At 39.1% G+C, this 20,461-nt stretch overlaps 1 protein-coding gene across 4 annotated transcripts in view; it reads left to right on the top strand.

Moving 5' to 3' along the window:
• Positions 1-490: 490 nt before the first annotated feature.
• The window catches only part of ZFC3H1 (zinc finger C3H1-type containing), a 43,592-nt gene continuing 23,621 nt past the window's right edge, over positions 491-20,461 (top strand). Inside the window, exons 1-13 of one of the 4 annotated variants that reach the window (XM_049792003.1) lie at positions 1,284-2,495; positions 2,678-2,845; positions 5,110-5,550; positions 8,568-8,632; positions 8,896-9,094; positions 9,289-9,515; positions 11,132-11,255; positions 12,904-13,001; positions 13,559-13,762; positions 14,495-14,659; positions 18,400-18,537; positions 18,970-19,088; positions 19,427-19,573. In XM_049792003.1, the coding sequence (XP_049647960.1) occupies positions 2,833-2,845; positions 5,110-5,550; positions 8,568-8,632; positions 8,896-9,094; positions 9,289-9,515; positions 11,132-11,255; positions 12,904-13,001; positions 13,559-13,762; positions 14,495-14,659; positions 18,400-18,537; positions 18,970-19,088; positions 19,427-19,573 (1,940 nt within the window). In that variant the 5' untranslated portion in view covers positions 1,284-2,495; positions 2,678-2,832. The other 3 variants (XM_049792001.1, XM_049792000.1, XM_049792004.1) reach the window with 3 other exon arrangements.

The raw sequence follows: 20,461 nt of genomic DNA, 5'->3' as shown, positions 1-20,461 counted from the left end.
TCCTTCTTTAGAAGCTTGTGCACCGTTTGGGGGGCCGCACTACACGGGCCCCACTGACAAGAGAAAGGGTCTGCGGCTCGGGGGAACGAGCACCCGGGAGGACCCGCGCCGTAGTCGGCGCTGCCCCGGACAGTGCTACGGGAAGTTGCCATTGACAGTCTTGTAGCGGAGACGAAGAGCACGGCAGCCCGCCGCTGCCGCCACCACCACCCTCCACCACACAACCCGCCTCCCTTCAACAAGATGGCGGCCCTTCCCACTCGCCTCCTTTACCAACATGGCGGCTCGAACCCCCATTGGCTCCCGCCCCCCGCCACCGCCCCGCTATAGGCTGAGCCACCGGCTTTCCCCCACCCCCTTCACTGACGCGGCCTCGCCCCGAGTTGGGAACTACGCTACCCAGGATACCCCGCGCCGATCTCGCGAGAGTTCCCGACGGGCCGGGGCGGGGCAGGGCAGAGGCGGGCGGGCGGGCAGCGGGGAAGGGGCGAGGCGCGGCGCCGGGCCGCCCTGCGCAGGAAACGAAACCGCCCGAGCGGCTGAGGGGCCGGGCCGCGCTGTGCCTTGGCCGGAGACCGTTCGGTCCTGGGCCCCATGGCGGCCGCGGAGGCGGCGGCTGCCGCTGCTGCTGCGCCTGCGGAGGCGGCGGCGGCGGCGGCGGTGCTGGATCCTAGCGGGCTTTCCCCGAAGGAGGAAGGGGAGCTGGAAGACGGCGAAATCAGCGACGATGACAACAACGGCTTCGGGCCCTGTGGCGGCGGCGGCGGTGGTGGCGGCGAGCCCGGCGGCGGCCTCGTCAGCAGCAGGCCCTACTCGAGGCGCAGGCCGCCTCCCGGCCTCCGCGGGGGCATCTCCCTCTCCTCCTCCTCTTCCTCCTCCTCCTCCGGCCGGCCCTTCCCCCGCTCGCGGCACCAGCCCCCGCCGGAGATGGGGCACCTGCACGGCCACGGCGGGTATCGGCCCAAGGACTCGTTCCGCTCCCACCCGCCGCCCATGCCGGCGCCGCGGATGCCGTCGGGTTCGCATTCCGAGACGGGCCCCCGGCTCTCATTTTGGGAACGCAGTCACAGTGCCTTGGATCGATTCCGCTTCCGAGGCCGGCCCTACAGGGGAGGAGGGCGCTGGGGTAGGAGCCGAGGCAGCGGCGATCGGGGAGGCAACCCTCCGGGGAGGCCGCCCGGAGGGGGAGGAGGCGCCGGATTCGGTGGCAGCCAGGGCTGGAGGGAGCCCTCGCCTCGAAAATGTATCCTTGAGACGTGAGAGGGAGGGGAGGGCGGGGAGGCCGTGCTGCTGGGGTGGGCCTGGGGGTGTTGGTGCCGAAAGCCCCGGGAAGGGCCGGTTTTCCTTCCCGTCCCGGTAGCAGGACTCCCGTAGGGGTAACGGGACGGGGACGGGGCTCCCCTTCCAGGCCCAGGATCTGGCTGGGGCAGCAGGCCCTGCTTCTCGAGGAGAGGCTGCTGGGAAGCCGGATTTACTGCCGTGACCTGGCTTGCGACCTGGCCGATCAGTCCCTTCTAGGGAAAAAGTGTAGCCTGAAACAAAGCCTTAGTCGATTGGATCCCAGGTGGCTGCTTTTCTAGCCCGAAGTGCGAATCTTGTGAAGCGGGGTCAGTCTTTGGTGCGGCAGTTTTAATGTATATAATTAAACCGTCACAGTTGTTAAGCTAAAACCCTAAGCTTGTTAATTTCCCTTATTGGGCAACGAAGGATCCACTGTTTTTTCATTTTCGCTTCCAGCCCTTCAGAGGCTCTTACACATAGCTAAAGCTAACTTTAAAGCTAAACCTAAGTTGAACTGGGACTGTGTGCACAGAATGTGGTTTATACTGAAGTTTGAATAACATAGGAAAGCTCTATTTCTCTATAAAGCCATACCCAGCATTCCTTGTAGGATGTTCTCCACTGATCGCTCTTAGAGTTGCTTAGGTGGCTTTTAATAGTGTTCTAATATTTCTTCCTTTTAGGAGTAGGAACTGCAAAAGTGGTGGAACAAGCTCCTCTCAGTGTAACTTAGGGGCTGCCTGGTACTGAAACTTGATGTAACTGTGCTGTTGCCTCACTGAAAATGAAGACGAGTGTAAAAAAAAAAAACAACACAAACCCTGAGCCAGAGAACTAGTGGTTAAAACCTATTCTCCAGAATCTTACAGTGTTTTGTTGTCCTCCATACCAATGGCCAAAGGATGTGTGTTCCTTGCTTGACTCTGCTGGTTGATCCCAGGAACAGGAATTTTTCCTATTTGTGCCAGTACTTAAGGCTTTGAAAGCTACTCATTGGATCCTTGTGTTACTTTAGATACAATATTATTTATCAGTGTCATTACATTTTTTTTTTTAGTGTGGATGGAGTGTGTAAACTAGTGATAAAGAGATGCTTTTATTTAATCTGATCTGGTAAAGTTACAGTGTCACTGAAGTCTTCATAAGAAATCTTCGTTCAAGGATCTTATTTTGAGAGGCAGTGAGTGAAGGTGTGATTTGCCCAAGGTTGCACGGTAAGACTGTTCTAGTGCTGAAAATAGATTTTAAATCTCTTAATTTGCGGTGTTGCTCCGAGTACCAGAAAACGGTCACTTTCTGTGTAATGAGTAATTTGCAGGGCAAACTTATTGATCATCCTAAACAGACCTTGCAATGCTTGTTAATACCGATACAGTCTCCTTCTCCCTTTTAATAGAGCATTCAGAAACAGATAATCCCATTTTCAAACGAAAAGCAGAAAATGAGCAAGTCTTCTCCCCTCCCCCAATACCTAAGATGCACTCTTCTGTTTAAACATGACAGAGAAGGTTCTAATACTGTTGCTGTTTAATAAGTGACATTCAGTTGTTCATGGATCATACAGGTAAGGAAGGCCCATGATTTTCTCTCAATCGAAGTTATTTTCTGTATTTTTCATATCCTTGCCACCTAAAGGAGTCAATATTACAGTATTCCTAAATATTACAGTACCTCCATGTTGCTAATATTAATGGAGTAGGGGTGTAGTTCATGGGCGTGTGACTTCAGAAGAGACCTTCACATCAACTGGTACAAGGAGGCTTGTGCCGTGGAGTGGTATTTGGAGTTCCCCCAGGAAAGTGAAATGTTTTAAGCGTCTGCTGAGAGAGAGAGAGATGGCTTTTTCTTCTTTATCTTTGGAACTAGTACTTTGCACAGTGCTTGTAGGAGTGTATGTGTAAATGGAGTAAATGACACGGTGGAATACTTCAAGAGTTCTTCTTACTTTTCTTTGGGTATTAGCTTTTAATATGCTTTTCTCTTAATTCCCAGCAACTTTGAGCATGAAGCTGTTGCATAGTCATTCTGCAGAAGTTCTTGCATGGAGAATTGTGGAATTTTGAGTCTGAAATACAAGACCAAATTATTACTTCCTGTTTCCATTGAATTCTGAGCCCTTCACAGTGTACATTTTTCTTCACTTCTAACCCCCCAGTTTCTTCAGTTGGTCTGTTGTTGTTGTTGTAGGATGAGGTCTCTTGGATTGATTGAAGAATAACTGTTGTTTTAACGTATATGTGCCTGTCTCTTTCATAGCATTCCATGTAGTCTTGCATTCTGTGTGTAGATCCATGTATAAAAAAATTTTCTATGTATGTGAAACACAGAATTTCTGTTTAATACTGTTGTGGGAGCTCTAGCAATTGTGTTATCCTGAGCACAAAAAAAATCTCAAAGCTTTGTCTTGTTACCCAACTCTAGATGACTCTACAAGCTATTGAAGTATTTCAATATCAAATAATAGTTAGACTTATTTTCATAAGTGATGTTAAATCTCTTAATTAGCTTCATACTTTCCTGTGACTCACAAAATCACTAATGTAGTTGTCTTTTTGGACGTAGAAATGTGTTGGAAGTGAATTTGGCAAATACACTTCTTACATAATTTGGTGCTATACTGCACACAGCTCTTAGTATTTTTAGCATATTTATAGATTGTTTGATTGCCTGCTGGGATTTTATGTAGTTTATCTTTACTAGTTTCTGCTTTTTGTGCTGATGCTTAAGAAAGCATTGTATAGCAGAATATTTCCTGATACTACACAAGTTGCTTTTGTAGGATACATACCAAGCTTCTTCATACTTACATTAGAAGTTAACATAGTGAAGCATCCGAGTTGTTAATGCACATTGTAAGCAGAAGACAAATACAAAGTTATCTTCCTCTGGATTCAGTATGCCTGCATTCAGAGGACACCTATTTTAACTTTTAGTTTTACTCAATTTATTGTTTTAAGAGATGACATTGATGAAAAAGCATTTCGCAGAACCGGGTGTGAGTCAGCTGTTATCGCAGCAGGGTTGATACTGAAAGTCAAATGAGTCAAACCTGACTCGGTATCCAAAAAGATTTCCCCTCGAGCGTGATTATTTTACAGGATAGTTTAGCTTTTCAAGTGTCAGGTTAAGGTAAGAGGAAGTGAACCTTTAATAATGAGAACTTTTATTCAGGATACTATTGCCTAAGAATATTTCCATTGCCTGCCTTGGACAACATGTTGTCAAGAAAATCTATCCCTTGGGCATGCATAGACAACCTTTTCTGAGTAATTAGTAATTCCCAATCCTCTTTTAGCATTTTTTGAATGTTTTGATTGCAAGGCTTTAGTCACTTTTTTTATTCCCTTCAGTAGTTGATTATTCTCTGCCTTACCTCATTTGTTGAGTTACAGTTACTGCAGTGTATAATTGTATTGTGGCTAGACTTAGAATTTTATGAAAGGATAAAATGAGTGAGAATTAATTTAACCTATCTTCAATACTTGAGTTATGAACTTTGTAAGTCTGATTGTGATAGGGAACCTTTTTCAGCTGTTGTTTCTGGGAGGATGGTGCGAGCAAGAGACAAGACTTCTCAGCAATTCGTGAAATTCTTGTCATAAGTAGGATTTTTTAAATTGCTGGTTTCAGAAAATGTTTATTTAAGCTGTTAATATATAATAATGGCTACATCTTTTGCATGCTGCTTGTATTTATAAGGGATATTTTTCAAGGTAGCCTTAAGGTAAAATGAAAATATATGAGAATGATCTTAAGTCTGCTTGTCATAATTTAGTCTTCAGTGGTAATATCGCCACTGTTTTAAGGTTATACATGTTCTTGTCTTAGTTTTCTTGACCAGTAATTCAGCCAAAACTTTTGGAAGGTCTCCGTCTAGAAAGCAGAACTACTCTTCTAAAAATGAAAACTCTGTAGAAGAAAGTTTTGAGGACCTGCTCTTGAAGTATAAGCAGATACAATTAGAGCTTGAATACATTAATAAAGATGAACGACTGGCTTTGAGCAACAGGGAAGAAAATGAACAACAAGATGATGATAAAACAGCAGACACTGAGGACCAAATAACTGTAGAAAATGACAGTATTACAACGGATGCTATAAAAGAAGTATCTCCTGAGGAGAAAAATCCGGTTATAGCCTTTCAGGCATTTGAACTGAAACCTCTCAGACAAAAACTGCCTACTCCAGCTGAGAGGAGCAGGTTAAAAAAAGGCAAAGAAGGAACGAAACAGTCATCGCAAAAATCTGAAGTCACAGAATCTGGCCAAGGTAAATACTTGTAAAGTTGTTTTAGCTTGTAAAGTTCTTTTTGCTTGCCATTATCTGTCATATTTATTAGGTGCGGGGGAAAACTTTACTTCAATTAAAATACTTATTTTAATTAAAATGTTAAATGTTTTAAGTTACAGAATGAATGTACTTAACTCCTGTTTTTATGTAATTCCTTGAATTGCATAAACATGCTTGAAAGCCTGTTTTTGTTTTTTTTTAATTAATGTGTTTTCTTAGACTAACTGATAGTTAAGCATGAGGACAAGACTTGAAGGTTTTAGTTGCTGTTCACAGCAGAAATCATTGGCTTTCACTGAAAGTTTTTCTTCTGTTTTTCCCATGTTCTTTTTGCAGAAGCAAAATGTGGGGTTTTTTTAGCTGAAAAGATAACATTTAGAGACATCTTTTTCTGCATTTCATCTTTATGTGCTTCCTTCAGTGTAACAAGCCTTTATGAGATATTTTCACCAGAATTAATTTGGTCGTTATTGATATTCATGAATAGTGAAGAAATCATGGGCCAGAAATAGAAAGGATTTGTAGAAGAAATGTAACAGAAGGGTAGAATAAGTTTCTTGTCCAGGTAGTTCTGGACTGCAAGCCAAAGAGCATAATTGCTCAGATGCATGAACTAGTTAGTGAGAAACAAGTTATCATGTCCAGCTGACCTGTGATAAAAGTCCTTGAGCTTACTTCTAAGTCTGCAGCAAAATAAGGCAGCTAGCTTAAGCTTCCTGTTCTGAGGCTTCATCTAGTTCTAATAAGTATTTGCTGTGGTTGAGGGTGTGCTTGTGGATATCACTTGTCATCTTATGTTAGCTAATTTGTCAATGTGTGTGAACTATCAATTTGAGTGGGAAGAGACAAAGTAGTAAATGGATGGGTTAAGACTACAGGTGAGTAATTAGTAGGACTATGAAGAAAGGTAGGACTAGAGCAGTGAAAGTCAGAATGATTTATATGTAACTTCAGAATAAGAATTTAGAAGACAAAGCCTGTAAATAAACCAAAAGAGAAAACTGATAATTAGTAGTTAAACCACCTCATTCTAGGTATTTTTTCCCCTTGTCTTTCCCATTAATAAAAAAAAAAAGGGAAAAAATAGATTGTGATATTCTTTACGAGGTAATGCAGTTTTTAATGGGAGACATGAGGAAAAACAACAGATCTGACCATAGAAGAAAAACCAGTAGCCTGCAGGAAGAGAACATGGCAAGGCAGGAGTAAAAGAGCTATTTAAAAAGCAAAACAGTTTAAAAAAAAACACCAACCAACTTCAAAACTTAGGGGCACTGAAGTTGAAAATACAGTTCATATGATAGTAAAAAGAAATGCTATAGTATACACATTAAAAGCATCTTAATTTTTGCACACCACTTAAACATATGACATAAGAATGGTCTGAAAGCAAACAGATTATGTGTGAGAGTGACCATTCATGACAAGGTAATACAGGCTTCCAAAGTGGAAAAACCCAGCTGATTTGAGTTACTGCAGATTCATGTATATCAAGTGAATGTATACTACTTGATTATGCATATATTAGAAAATTAGCAAAATTTGGTTTTCCCATTATTTTTATTTTCAAATGGTGTACTGGATGTTTCTCCAGACTTGTTGAAGTTGAGGAACTTAAAGCTCAGGGAAGTCTGTGTCTCTTTCAAGAATTAATTCTTCATGGTTCTGCTGTTCTGACAGGAGCTTTACAGTATTGCCTGCTTTCCTTCCCTCCTTGCCCATTAGTCTGTTCTGCCTGTATTGTCCCCTTCTGGTTTGAAAGAGCATTTTAGTTTGTGTAGTATGTCCCTGCATATGTCTGTCTGCATCACAGAAACTACTGTACCATCCGTGTCTCCCTACTTCCATCCTGTGGACTGAAATTTTAGGATCTTTTCTTAGTGTAATAACCTTTTTGAATTTTCTTTTAGAATATGTATGTGTATTAGATATTATTTTTCTTTGTCTTGTATGTGTGCTTTTAAAAAATGCATGCATGTGCAAGCAGGAAGACCTTTAGTGTTTGCTACATGCCATTTTCATTTAGGTATAAGGTCTTGGTATGTTTTAAACTGTGCCTTTCTGAATGTGACTTTTTGTAAAATTCTAGGAAGATTAAAAGCTGTATGGAGTGGAAACTTATTTTCTACCAATTTGAATTGTGGGAAGGAATCTCTTTGAAGAAAGGCTAATAATGGAAAATATGTCCAAGCTTCTCTCTAAATGTTTATTTCCTCCTCTGATGCAGATAAATGTATATATGTGTGGTTATATATAAATTATATAGTTATAATTTTGCTATCAATTATATTAATAGTTATTAGCTATAATCTTTAAATTATGTAATGGTATAATATACAGCATTATGTATATTATGTAATAATGTGTATCCGTATAAACTATACAATAAATACAGCTTTTGGGCAGTCCAGCAAATTAGTATGTCAACATCTTGATGTTTAGCAGAAAAGTATTACTATTCACTATTCATTTCCATAGCATAACTCTTTTCTGTTTTCCTTTGGCATGAAATGGAGCAAGTGTGTTCTTACTGCAGCTTTGGGCCTTTATATTTAATTCTGCAAAAGACTGACCAGTTACCCAAAATAGCTGCCAGTGGAATCTGAGATGCTAAGGACAGCAGCTGACGTGACATGTTAGCATAAAATAGATGGCAAGAAGCCTTCTTTTCCCCTTGTCTCCAAATCTTTTTGTCTCTGAAGTTTTTCTCTGCTTCTTGGGGAAGTACGTGTCAACCCTAAGACAGAGAATTATTAAAAAATGACAAATCTTGCCTTAGGCTTATGCCATCTTGATGATGTGGACTTCATGAGACATGCCAAGTTTATATTAATGTTTGTTAATGTGATCTTATACGTACAACTGCCTATTCTGTTTTACACTATATACCAATGATACTGATAAAATATGTTTGTATGGATTAAATTCTGCACTTCATTCTAAAGTATTTCTGTCTCATGAGAAACAACTCAAATACGGTATTTTTCTTTTGGCAGGTACAGAAGACAAAGAACAAACATCAGTGCGAAAGCTTAGCAGTTCAGATGTTACATCTGAAAAGGTGAGAAAGTATTCCTCCATAGATGAGGCATAATTGCATTATGATACTCTGATGGCTTTTCCAAATTGCAGTCCTGAAACGTTTCAGTAATAGAAGCAGTCCAGTCTTAAAGAATGACACTTAAGAGTACAGTAGGATTTTTAAGCTTTCTCGTGGTATAAATTTTGGCACAGACTTCAAAACACTTTTTCAAAATAGATTTAGCTATTAAATGATGTTTCTTGACTTTTTGTCTTACCCTTTCTTCTCTTTTTTTTCTCAAGAAGCTGCTTGATGATGAGGAGGAGATGTCTGAATTGCAACTTAGGCTTCTTGCACTTCAGTCTGCTAGTAAAAAATGGCAGCAAAAAGAACAACAGGTGATGAAGGAAAGCAAGGAAAAATTAACAAAAACGAAAAGTGTAACACAGAAAGTCAAAGCCAGTACAAAAGCACATTCAACAAAAAAACCTAGTGCTACAGGTAATAAGTTTAATGTTACTGAAATGGCTATCAATGGCATGACCTCTGAAATGAAAAAAAAAAAGTATGTTTTGTGAAACATTGGGCAATGAGCCTTTAATCCTTCTAAAACCCCATACATCTACTCAAAGCTCTAGGATTAGGGGGAACCATTTAGGTAAGGTGCAGTTAATCATGTATCTTTTTATTTAAAGCCAAGCAGGCTTTGAGGAAACAACAGACGAAGACGTCAAAAAAGATGCAGCAGCAAAAGGAACAAGACAGGCGTCAGAAAGAGGAAGACCAGAGGAAACAAGAAGAGGAAGAGGAGAGAAGAAAGAGAGAAGAAGAAATCAGAAAAATTAGGGACCTCTCAAATCAAGAAGAGCAGTACAATCGATTTATGAAGCTAGTTGGAGGAAAGAGGAGATCAAGAAGCAGGGTAACAAATTTGTTATATGCTGTTCAAGTGTTATATTTGAGATTCATGAGTGATTTCTGTCTTGCCCCTCCTGCTTCTATGTCCCTTCTGTCTCCCCTTAAAAAAAAAAAAAAAAAAGAGAGAGAAAAGCTCAGCATACTTCAGTGCTTCCAGTGTTTCAATCCTGTGCTAGACAGGGATTCCCTTTGGGTTTGGTAAGATCAGTTTTGTATGATTTGTACATTTGCAAGTCAGTGGTAAAGCATTTTCATCCTAAAGATATTTTGAATGTTGTGATCAAAGAGCAGTCTGTAATTTGACGCAAACCAGTCCATCAAACTTTCTTGGCTTTCTTCTCTTAGATTGCAGTTTTTTCTCCATCTTCAAACTTTTTGTGTCAATAAAAGTGGCCAACTTCAGTGGCCTGCTTCTTTCAAAATACCAGCTGAGGGTTGGTTTCTTTTTAGTATTCTTTAATTTGTCAAGGTACAGAATATGCTCAGACACAAAAGAGTTACTTCAGCCTCGTTACAGGATGGCAGTTGTATCAAATTTGTGAAGGAATAGAGTTACTGCAGTGGTCATCATGCTACACTTGTAGACTGTCTTCATTCTCTCATCTTGAGATTAGCAAAAGGCACTTGAATCACTAATGTTCTGTCTCTAAAACATTGATACACTACAGAAAAAATGACTTCATTAATTTTTTCATCATGGAAGCAGTACAGCTGCTGCAGCTAGATGCTTCAAGTGCTTGGAGCTACTGATGCTGTAAGGAGAAATGAAACTGCAACAAAGGGAATTGGGACTCCCTATCTGAGGTCATGTTACAGAAGAGTCCCATTTATAATAGTAATAATGAGTGGAAAGTTGAGGCTGAAAGTGTTTAACTGTAAACAGTAGAAATTCTAAAAGCTACAAAATGTCTATTGCATGCCTTTGAAAGATACAAATTGAGTCTAAGAAGTCATATTTACCTGTTCTGTATATTTTCAGTGTTCACTGAACATTGTTTAAAGAATGCCTTAAACTATATGGATGCCAATCAATCTGATTTATTAGTTGACAGTCTCTGGGGATATTTCAGTGTGGTATGTGGCTTTTTTGGGACAATAAAAGGATTCTGCATCTGAGACATCAGTCTTGGAACAATCAGAATGTGTTTCACCTAAACACACCTTTGTCATGATGAAGATGATCCTAGTGCAATTTTGTGGTGTTTGTAACAAGGGTAGTTCAAGTGCTCTTGGTAATTGCCCTGGCAGATTAACAGAAATAATAAAGCATTTAATTCTCTTCAGGTGTTTCAGCAATATATAACCATGGCAATTTACTAGATGCATAATGACCTAATAGGTGTTTAAAAATTTGCTTCTATGTATCATGACAACCCCCCACCCCCAAAGAGATCCAGTTTTAAAACTGCCTGTTAATTTGTGAAGTCACTACCTGCAATGGATTTGATTAAAAGGTAATCTTCAGTTTGCTCTTTTTGTATAAGCTAAATAAATTGCATTTATAAAGCAATTAGAAGTCAAAATTATGAGGGCCTGTTTCTAAAATTTACTTTTAATTGGTTTGCTCTAAAAGAATAACATAAGACCCACTAAATAAAATTCACTTTTTTGTGTGTTTAGTCTTCAGATACGGACTTGAGATGGTCTTTGGATAAGCAGTCTACAGATAGTGCAGGAGGCATATATCAGTATGATAATTATGATGAAGTTGCTATGGATACAGATAGTGAAACTAACTCTCCAGGTAAGACTTATTTACAGTTTTCTTATATGGCAATTGGTAAAAATAGTTAAGAAGTAAGAAATGAGCTATCATTTTAGAAGGAAAGTCTGTCTTTTGAGATGTGGCAGTCATAGAACTAACATTTTAAGGTGAGCTAATTTTGTCTTGTTTTAACGCTGACTCTTTCTTCTCTATCTCTGCTGTAGTGGTGTTTTGAAGGTCTTCAAGGTTATACTGTTCTCGTTGCAGTACTGTAGAGTTTGTTCTTTTACATTCCGAAGCAGCTGTGTAGAAAGTAAGGGCCCCAGGGTGTTGACTGGATAGACAGCAGCTTTGCAAAAAAGGGCCTGGGAGTCCCAGTGAACATTAGGTGAAATGTGAGTCAGCAGTGTGGCTTTGGGTGATAAAGAGGAACTGCAGCCTGGGTTGTAGCACTGTGACTATAATGAGTGGGTGGTTGGAGGGGGCTGTTAAACACTGACGAGACTGCATCAGTTTTCTGGTTTCACGGTAGGAGAAGGATAGTGATGTACTAGAAGGAGTCTAGCAAAGGACCTTTTGGACTAAGGGAGACTTTCAGGCCTGTTTTTCATGAAGTTTGTTGGGGGCTGGAGCACTTGATTTATGGAAGGAGACTGGGAGAGCTGAGTTTGTGTTGAGAAGAGAAGGCTAAGGAAGGCTTTTGCTGCTGTCTTCAACTACGTAGTAGGCATAGATAAGACAGAGCCAAACTCTCTTGCAGAATGTGCAACAGAAGGACAAGAGGCAACGGTTACATTGTAACAAAATAAATTCTGGTTAGATATTATAGAAAACTTTCACACAGGTTGGTTAAACCCTAGAACAGATTAACTGGAAATGTTGTGGAATCTCCATCCTGAGGTATATTTGGAACTTGACTTGACAAGGCCTTTAGCAGCCTGGCTTTGGGGCAGCCCTGCTTTGAGCACCTGTGCTGGAGCATATGCCTTCCAGAGGTCTCTTCTAGCCTAAGTCATTTATTGACTCTGAGTTTGAGGTGCATTTAAGGTACTCATCTTGTTCCATCTCAACATGTGCAGTGTTGAGAAAGCTTCATTAGGCATACTATTTTATTGGCCATTTTTATTATCTTGCTTTTCATCTTCCATCCTTTTTTTTATCCTTTCTTGTCTGCCTTCCTTATAAATCAGTTTGCTAAAATACTGCATGTGGTGTTTTGGACATGTAAGCTACATGAATCTTCTCGATGAAGCATCTCAAGCTCTAGTTTTATGTTTTATAATTCAGTACCAGCTGTGCATTTGGTCTGCTTCTGTCCTAGTTTGTATTGTATTTTTGGTAGCCAGTAATCAGGACACTCCGAGATACATAGTTTAAGAAGGTTGATTCCTGCAAATTAAATCAAATATGAGGGCTGAACCATTTGGAATCATTACCTTAGTAGTACTATTTGGCTGTACTTGCATTTTGTATGTAAAATAGAAAAAGGACAGGTAACTACTCTTTTTCTGTACATATATGTAAGAGGTAAATGCACTGTGTGTCTGGTGTGTTACCTTTCAAATTGGTGCATAGTAAAAACATTTGTTGTCTCCTTCTGCTGCATTAAATCTGAAGTATAAGCATGAGTTGGTCTTTAGTAATTACCTGCCAGATTTCTTATACTCGCTAATTTTTTTAATTACAGCTGCTTCTCCAGTGCAACCTCCTTTCTTTGAGTGTCCAATAGGATATTTCCCACCTCCAGTACCACCAATTTCCTTGCCACTGCCACCTCCGATTCCAGTAAGTAACCTTGAAAGGAGTGCGTTTTTGAAAATGTTGATAATTCTCGTTTGTATCTTATTTCTAATGCTAAAGTTAGGATTAAATTTAGATTCTGGTTTTGATACAATTCTTTATTTGGTGATTCCCTTGAACTACCTGATAGACTTGTGGTTGCTTTTCTAAAACTGTTTATTTCAGCTATTTTTTTGCTGATCCAATTCCTGTTTAATTGAAATTCTCTCTATTTTGTCTTCATTGTTAGAGCTATGCTGTTCCCTAATAGAAAGTAAAAATTATCTGAAGCACATAAGGAAAAATAATGATTTGGAATTGTTAGTGCAAGGCAACTTTGCCTCTTATCTCTAGGCCATGTATGTAGATATGCTTATTCTCTGACTTACTACCTAGAGGGGTGTCCTGGTTTCAGCTGGGATAGACTTTCTAGTAGCTGGTACAGGATTCATGAAATAATTTAGATCTCAACCTCTGCTAAATAATTTAGGTCTCAACCTCTGTTAAATAATCATTAGTAGTGATTTTCACATTTCAAACCCTTGTTTTCCTTTTTCTCTTAGCCTGTACCGTCTTTGAGCCAACTTTATGTAGAGGGTATTTCTTGTGTTTCGCTTGAGCCGCCTCCACCTCTTCCACCTCTTCCCCCTGAAGAGCCTGAACAGCCACCAAAACCTCCATTTGCCGATGAGGAAGAGGAAGAGGAGATGCTGTTAAGAGAAGAATTACTCAAGTCTTTAGCCAACAAACGAGCTTTCAGATCTGAGGTATTCCATTGGTTTTTGAATGTAAACCTCTAGATGGCAATCTTGACCAAAACTTAAATGTGACCTGCTAAGTGAGGATTACAGGCTTTTTAATGCTGCCTTTCTGGTGACTTAAAAAAAAAAATAAAAAAATTAAAAAAATTCTCTGAATTTCCATCACCCACTGCCCCCCCAAAAAAACGAGACAAAAGCCAGTCTGGAACACCCTTTGAATTGTAAATTGCAGCTTTGCTTTTATTTCTGAAGGAATTACGAGACTTCAAGGTACTGAACATTGAGTATATTCAGGTGAATGGGCATTTTATTTTCTGCAAAAAAATGTTTATTATTTATTAGCTGTCAGTTAGAAAACGAGACACTTAACTTTGTTTCAACCTTCTAGCAAAAAGAGTTAGGAGACGTTAACTGTGTGGGTTTTTTTTGTTTTTTTTTTTTTGTTTTTTTGGAGTGAGAAGCGAAGTTTGTGGTTTTGAAAATTTGGATTGTTTTTGACCTCATTAAAAGTTTGCGAATCTTTTGTGATTGACCTGTGAATGACAGGCATATTCTTGTGTGCCTTTTTGATACTATTGCAGAATTATGAGATTTGCCTAATACATTTGGATAGTTTGCCTAAATCACAATTCCATGTTCCAAAACATGTATGGAACAATCTCATTTATGGTTATGTCTTTTAAAATAGCTGTGTGTAGTGTGTATTCTTATGACCGTATTTTTGTTTTATTTTGTTAGGAAACTTCAAGTAACAGTGGTCCACCTTCCCCTCCTGTTCCAGATAATTTGCACTCTGTGCCAAGAAGCAATCTGTCCGCTGTCAGTATTAATACTGTGTCTCAGCCACGGGTACAAAATACAAAGTTTGTCAGAGTACCAAGGCCTCCACGAGCAGTGATCACAGTAAGGAAATATTGGTGCTTTCTATTTATAAGACTATGAGTTGAAGTTGTCTTCAGTTCAAGTGAACAGCGGACTTAAGGTTTTTTAGTGATACAGCACAGAATGGTGGAGCTTCAGTTAAACATTTGAATTACTAGTAACTTTGATAATCCATATGCTTCTCTAGAAAGAATTTGACGCTGAAGTAAGAATTTACATCTTAAGAGAGCACCAAAACGTGCCAGCACTCATCTGAACTAAAAGAGACTGTAAATATAGTTCAATTAATTTCTTTGCTAGATTAGCACAGACTAAAGGGTGCTGTTCAGTGGTAGCTGAGCCAATCTGATCGCTGTTTGTTGTCAAAATAGAGGTGGTCTTGCTCTTTCTCCTGCTCCTGGCTGAATGACATCTCACTTCTTTTAAACTGGGGTCTGGAGCATCGGTCCTGTTGCTTAACTTATTTAACGTGCTAAACTGGTTAGAAAACTAACATTGGGGAGAAAAAAAAGGTACTTTTCCTTCTAGGGGGAGTTGAATTTTTTCAGTGAACAGTGTGTGGGCATCAGAGCTAGCGCAAAAGTGGTGGCAGATGGCATGTCTGTGGGGTGGAAGACAGAGGAGAGAGTATTCTCTTTAGGCAGCAGACTTTGTTATGTTAGCTGAAGCCATATTCTGTAACTTGACCTTCATTTGAATGGTCACAGGAGGTATGTGAATCCAGCATTTGATTTGTGATGTCTGCAATCTCCTTGGATTGCTGGAAATGTGTTATAAAAACATACTTGCCTGTGTTATGCCAGACTGGAAGCCCATATAATCTACTGTTCTATTTATGGCAGTGAACCGTACAAGGTGGATAGTTTGTGATTATTTTAACAACGCATCTTCGAGAGCTGGTTTTGTTGTACCTCTTTCCCGTGCAGATTCTCTAATGAATAGTGTGATTGAGGCCATACCTTTGCCTTTCTGTCAGTGGAGGATGTCTCTAATAAACTAATTTTTTTTTTTCTTTACTAAATTTGGAAGAATATATAGTATCTTTGAGACTATTACATCACTATCAAATCTAGCTGTAGCTGGCCAACGGCTTTCTTGCTTATAAATACAGGCTGTATGATCACTTGGTCACCGTGGCCATAATGGGAGGAAAAAAAAAAAAAGCTTAAGATGGTAGAGACCTGAATGTTCCTTTTTTGGTCATTTTAAGGCCTACTTCCCTTTCCGTAGCAAAATTGTGTTCTTAAACTTAAAGTGGATTTATTTTTTTCTTTCTGTATCCATATTCACAATCTACTTTAAATTCTAGATGTAACCAGAGTAATGGTTCACTTTGGGCAGACTTACATCCTTTCTATAATAATTTCACATTTACTTAAATTTTTGAGTGTTCTTATGTTTAAATACTAGATCTCTTCTGAAAAAAACCCCCTTAAATTAACACATATTCTATTGTCCTGAGACTTCATTAACTGCTGTTCCATAAATGAGGGAGGACATGTTACTAGGGAGCTGTTTGTTTGTTTTAGTAACATGATAAATGTCTCTTTATCAGCTGTGCTGTTGAAAGGCATTATGTAAATGTTAAAAAACCTGCAGCTGAAGTTCAGTGCCTGTTGCTAATGATGGTTAGCTTAGTTAAAGCTGACAGATAATACCTTGTATTCAAATCAGCTAGCTTGGCTAGTGTCTTTTTTACAAAAATGATTATAGAAACAAAGCATTTTGCATTCGTTAATAATCTTTTTAAATAGGTTGGGATATAGAGTATTTATATAAAAAATAGCTGTGTGTTTTAAAGAACTTGCTGCCAAATACTGTTCACAGGAGACTAGTCACAAGGTATTTCTGTCCTCTGTGAAAACAAATCAATATAAAAACAATATCAATTACTCCTGTTAGTTTAAGCTTTTGAAAACAATTTGTATTGAATGCTTATGATTTGTTTAAACTTTTGTAGTATTTGGTATTTCTCAGTAGAGCCTAAAAAAAAAAAATTAACTCATGAGAGCTTAATTTTGACCTTAAAAACTGATAGTTTTTCTGTGAGCATTGCTGTATATATCCAGAAATTAAGAAAGGTATAGAAAATACAAATTCTTCAGGCTTTTGAAATCTAATTTCATAGTTTTGGGGGCTTGGTAGCTTTTGAACGTTCTGAGTATGCTGTACCATATTTCGGAAGAGGTTTTAAATTTACAGAACTTGGGATTTCTTCTGTTGAGGACCTCTGCATAGTGAAATAGCCTACAGATATTGGTTTGCTTTTTCAGTGACATCTTGTAATCCTTTTTCAAAGTAGTCATGGACACTCAGGGTTCTGTTCACTACAGACTGAAAATATGTCTTGAATATTATGGAGAGATCCTGCATTACAGCTGCAGTTGAAGCTAATTTACTGAAGGCAGTGTGATGGTAGTTGCCTGGTGTTACTTTACTGGTTGTTAAATGTTTTGTTGAACCACAACTGAAAATAACACTTGGGGAAAAAACACCTGGAGAAAAGCTGAGTTTGACTCTCCCCACTATCAGCTTTTTCCTTAGAAGAAAAATGGGAAGACAGTTAGAGAAAGTTTACCCTGCACAACTGTGCCAAAAGCAGCTTGGCACCAAGAGCCAGTGACAGGTAAGGGGTGTATTGGGCATCTGAAGATGAGGAGATGGGTGGGGTGTTGCCTGACTAATTCAGGTTTCCATAGAGCTATAGCCAGAGAATATTTGTAAGGAGAGGACCAATGCTTTGTTCCATTTTCTTGCACCAATATAAGTGGGATTTTCACCTACCTGTACTATGGCAGTGTAAAAATGATGCAGCTGCAGTACATACAGAAGTATGATCTTTATTTTAAGAACTGTCCAGAAAGAGAATATAAAAAAGAAATGATTGTAGAAATTGTGTATCTTTCATTTTAAAAAGTGGGGGGGTTTTGTGGGGTGTGTGCTTTAAAAGGCACTTATAGCTTTGAAGAGGTCCTGTCCTGAGGTAAAGGTTAAATGTATTACTGTAGTTGTTGAGACTTGGAAGAGGGGAAGAGCAGTCCTGGAAATGTGAACCGAGTTGCTTCTTTTCAAGCTGTAACTCCAGAGCATTTGGGGTTAATCTAAATTGTCTGCTTGTTTCTGCATCTTTCTTTGTGCTGGAATTGGCAGTCATCTGATCTTCAGTGAGCTGTTTCAGTTAGTGATGGTGGCAAAAAGTGATTAATTTTGTTCCGTTTGTTCTTTATTTACTGTTGGTTTTCTGCCACTTTAACTGCCTGAGCAGCTCACTGTAAAGTCAGCTAAGTGTAACTGTGGGACAAGAGGCATCACAACTGTGTGGCAGAAAGATGAGGGAGTTCTGGTATGTCTGGCACACCATTTCTAATGCAGGCTTGATTGATTGTTACCTCTCAGTTACTTAGAATTGCTTGCAAATGGAGGAAGATAATTTTCATTACAATTCAAATAATTTATGAAGGGGAGGAGTCAAAGGTTTGAGATCTGTGTGCTATGAGCATGGAAATGTAAACATGCTGCAGATACTTGGGAACAGGTTGAAAAAGTTGGAGTACCTTTCATGTTACAGTATCAAGAATGGGTACAGTGTCTTGTAGTGGAGATGCACCAATGCTTAGGGTTTTTTTTCTTACAATGTGGAATTCATGTGCCATGATAAGAAAAGAAGTTAACCTCCCTCTTCTTTTCTAGTAAATATCTACTCAGCTGTATCTGTCTCTAACTTTTTCTTCTTGTATAAAACTTCTTTCATTCTCCAACAGCTTCCAAAACACAAGTCTGTTGTGGTTACATTAAATGACTCGGATGATAGTGAGTCTGATGGAGAGCCATCTAACTCAACTAGCAGTGTGTTTGGAGGACTAGAATCTATGATAAAAGAAGCAAGGAGAAATGTTGAGGTAAACGCTATCAGCATTTAATAGGTTTATTTTGTAATGATTTTGCTTTGTATATGGAATTTAAACTTTAGAATTTGGTCAAGAAATACTGGATTACATCAGAAATGGGCAAGAGTGGGTACATTACTCCTGTCTGGACCATTACATTGTAATTTGAATTGGACAAGCTAATTAAAATGATTTTTTTTTGGTTAAGGTGGCATCCTGAAGATAGAATTTGTAATATATTTTGGTTTCATTTTTTCAAATAAAATTCAATACATCTTTAATTACTAGCAAAAATAACATTGGCTTAAAAGATCTTATTAGCCTTGAACAGCTTTAAGTTTCTGCTGAAATGCCTCTTAAAAATAGGAGTCAATAGCTGTATTTAGTTAAATGCTGTATTTTAAACTAGCGTGACTAGTATTGACTTGAACCTCGTTGTAACAGGCCTCAAAAATCAAAGCCCCTCCAAAATCAGAAAAAGAAAATGATCCAATGAGAACTCCAGAGGCTCTACCAGAAGATAAGAAGATAGAATACAGGCTCTTAAAAGAAGAGATTGCCAGGTACAACTGAGCTTAATAGTTAATGTAAAATGTATATTCTTTGTAGTCCTTTTACTAGTCTATTTTTGTAACTGGAAGGAAAAATCTGAGTTTGAAAACCTTGCCATTAACTTCAGGTTCCCCCCCCATTCAATTTTTAGTAAGGCAACATAGGAGGCTAAAAGTCCTTGGATTTGAGCTGGCTTGCAGTAGTTGATTGCAGTTGTGGAAAGTTGTTTTTCTTTTAACTTGAAATCTTGCCCTGCTACTCTTTTGAAGATTTTAAAATTATTGGGAGTACCCATTGAAATGAATGCTGAAGCTACTGAACATCTTTGCTTTTAACATCTCCGTTTTAGTCGTGAGAAGCAACGCTTAATTAGGTCTGATCCACTGAGGAACAATTCATCACCTGCAAATTCTGATGGTGAAGTTGATGGAATTGGGAGAATAGCAGTAGTGACAAAACAAGTCACAGAAGCAGAAGCAAAGCTTAAGAAAAACAGGTACATATTTTGCTGTTGTAAGTCCTACGTTGTTTACTTAGGATGAAACTAGTAAATCTTTTTGAATGTGTAGCATTTAAGGTACAGCAAATTATTGGTTTTCTGTTGTCTTGAACTATTCAGTCTTGAATTCTATTGCTGTATAAAAGGAATTGTGTTGTAGTGCGAGTGTGGTGGTTTGTAACTTTGAAGTATGATTGTCATGCTAGCTGTTCTCAGCTGTGTTTATGTTGAGTGACTTGAACATCAGCTGTGCCACCTAATAACTCTGAAATACAAAAAAAGAGTGTGCTTTTCACTACTTAGTACACTCTGAGGGTAGCATGTTGCAATGGGATATGCCTGATACATGTAAATGAATGAGTGCTTCTGCAGAATAAGTATGCTGTTTGAAGCTTTTCCTGTATGCCTTCTCTCTTAGCATTCCTCTTCCATGTTTCTTGCCCTTCTTCTGTGTTATTGTGGAAAATTTAAGTGCTTTGCATCCTTCTTTTCTGCTTCCGTTGCCACTTGATTATTTCTTTGTGGTCTTGTGAACAAACTGGTTTGTGGTCAGACATTAACTGAAGCATGTTTTTCCCTCCTCCCGTTATTCGCACCTGTCTAAGTCTTTACCTTGCTTCCTTTAATGCATAGCTTTTTATATTTAATTGCTCTGCTGTTGTGCCCTAATACTATGGCTTGTAGCCTGCTAATGGGTTTACGCACCCTAAGGAAGAATTGGGTTGTTACTTGGCAGAAAGCAAGAACATGTGTGTTTTGCATGTCTTAATGCTAAAAACAGTATTAAAGATATGCCACTTGCTTACTTTCCCCATCCTCATAACTAGAGTGTTTTAATCTGCCTTTATACTGACATGCTGAACTTTGGTTACTGAAATTTGCTGT

The sequence above is a fragment of the Accipiter gentilis genome, chromosome 34, assembly GCF_929443795.1.
Source record: "Accipiter gentilis chromosome 34, bAccGen1.1, whole genome shotgun sequence".
Lineage (NCBI taxonomy): Eukaryota > Metazoa > Chordata > Aves > Accipitriformes > Accipitridae > Astur > Astur gentilis.
Note: the sequence above shows the minus strand (reverse complement) of the source record. Positions and strands in the feature narration are given on the sequence as shown.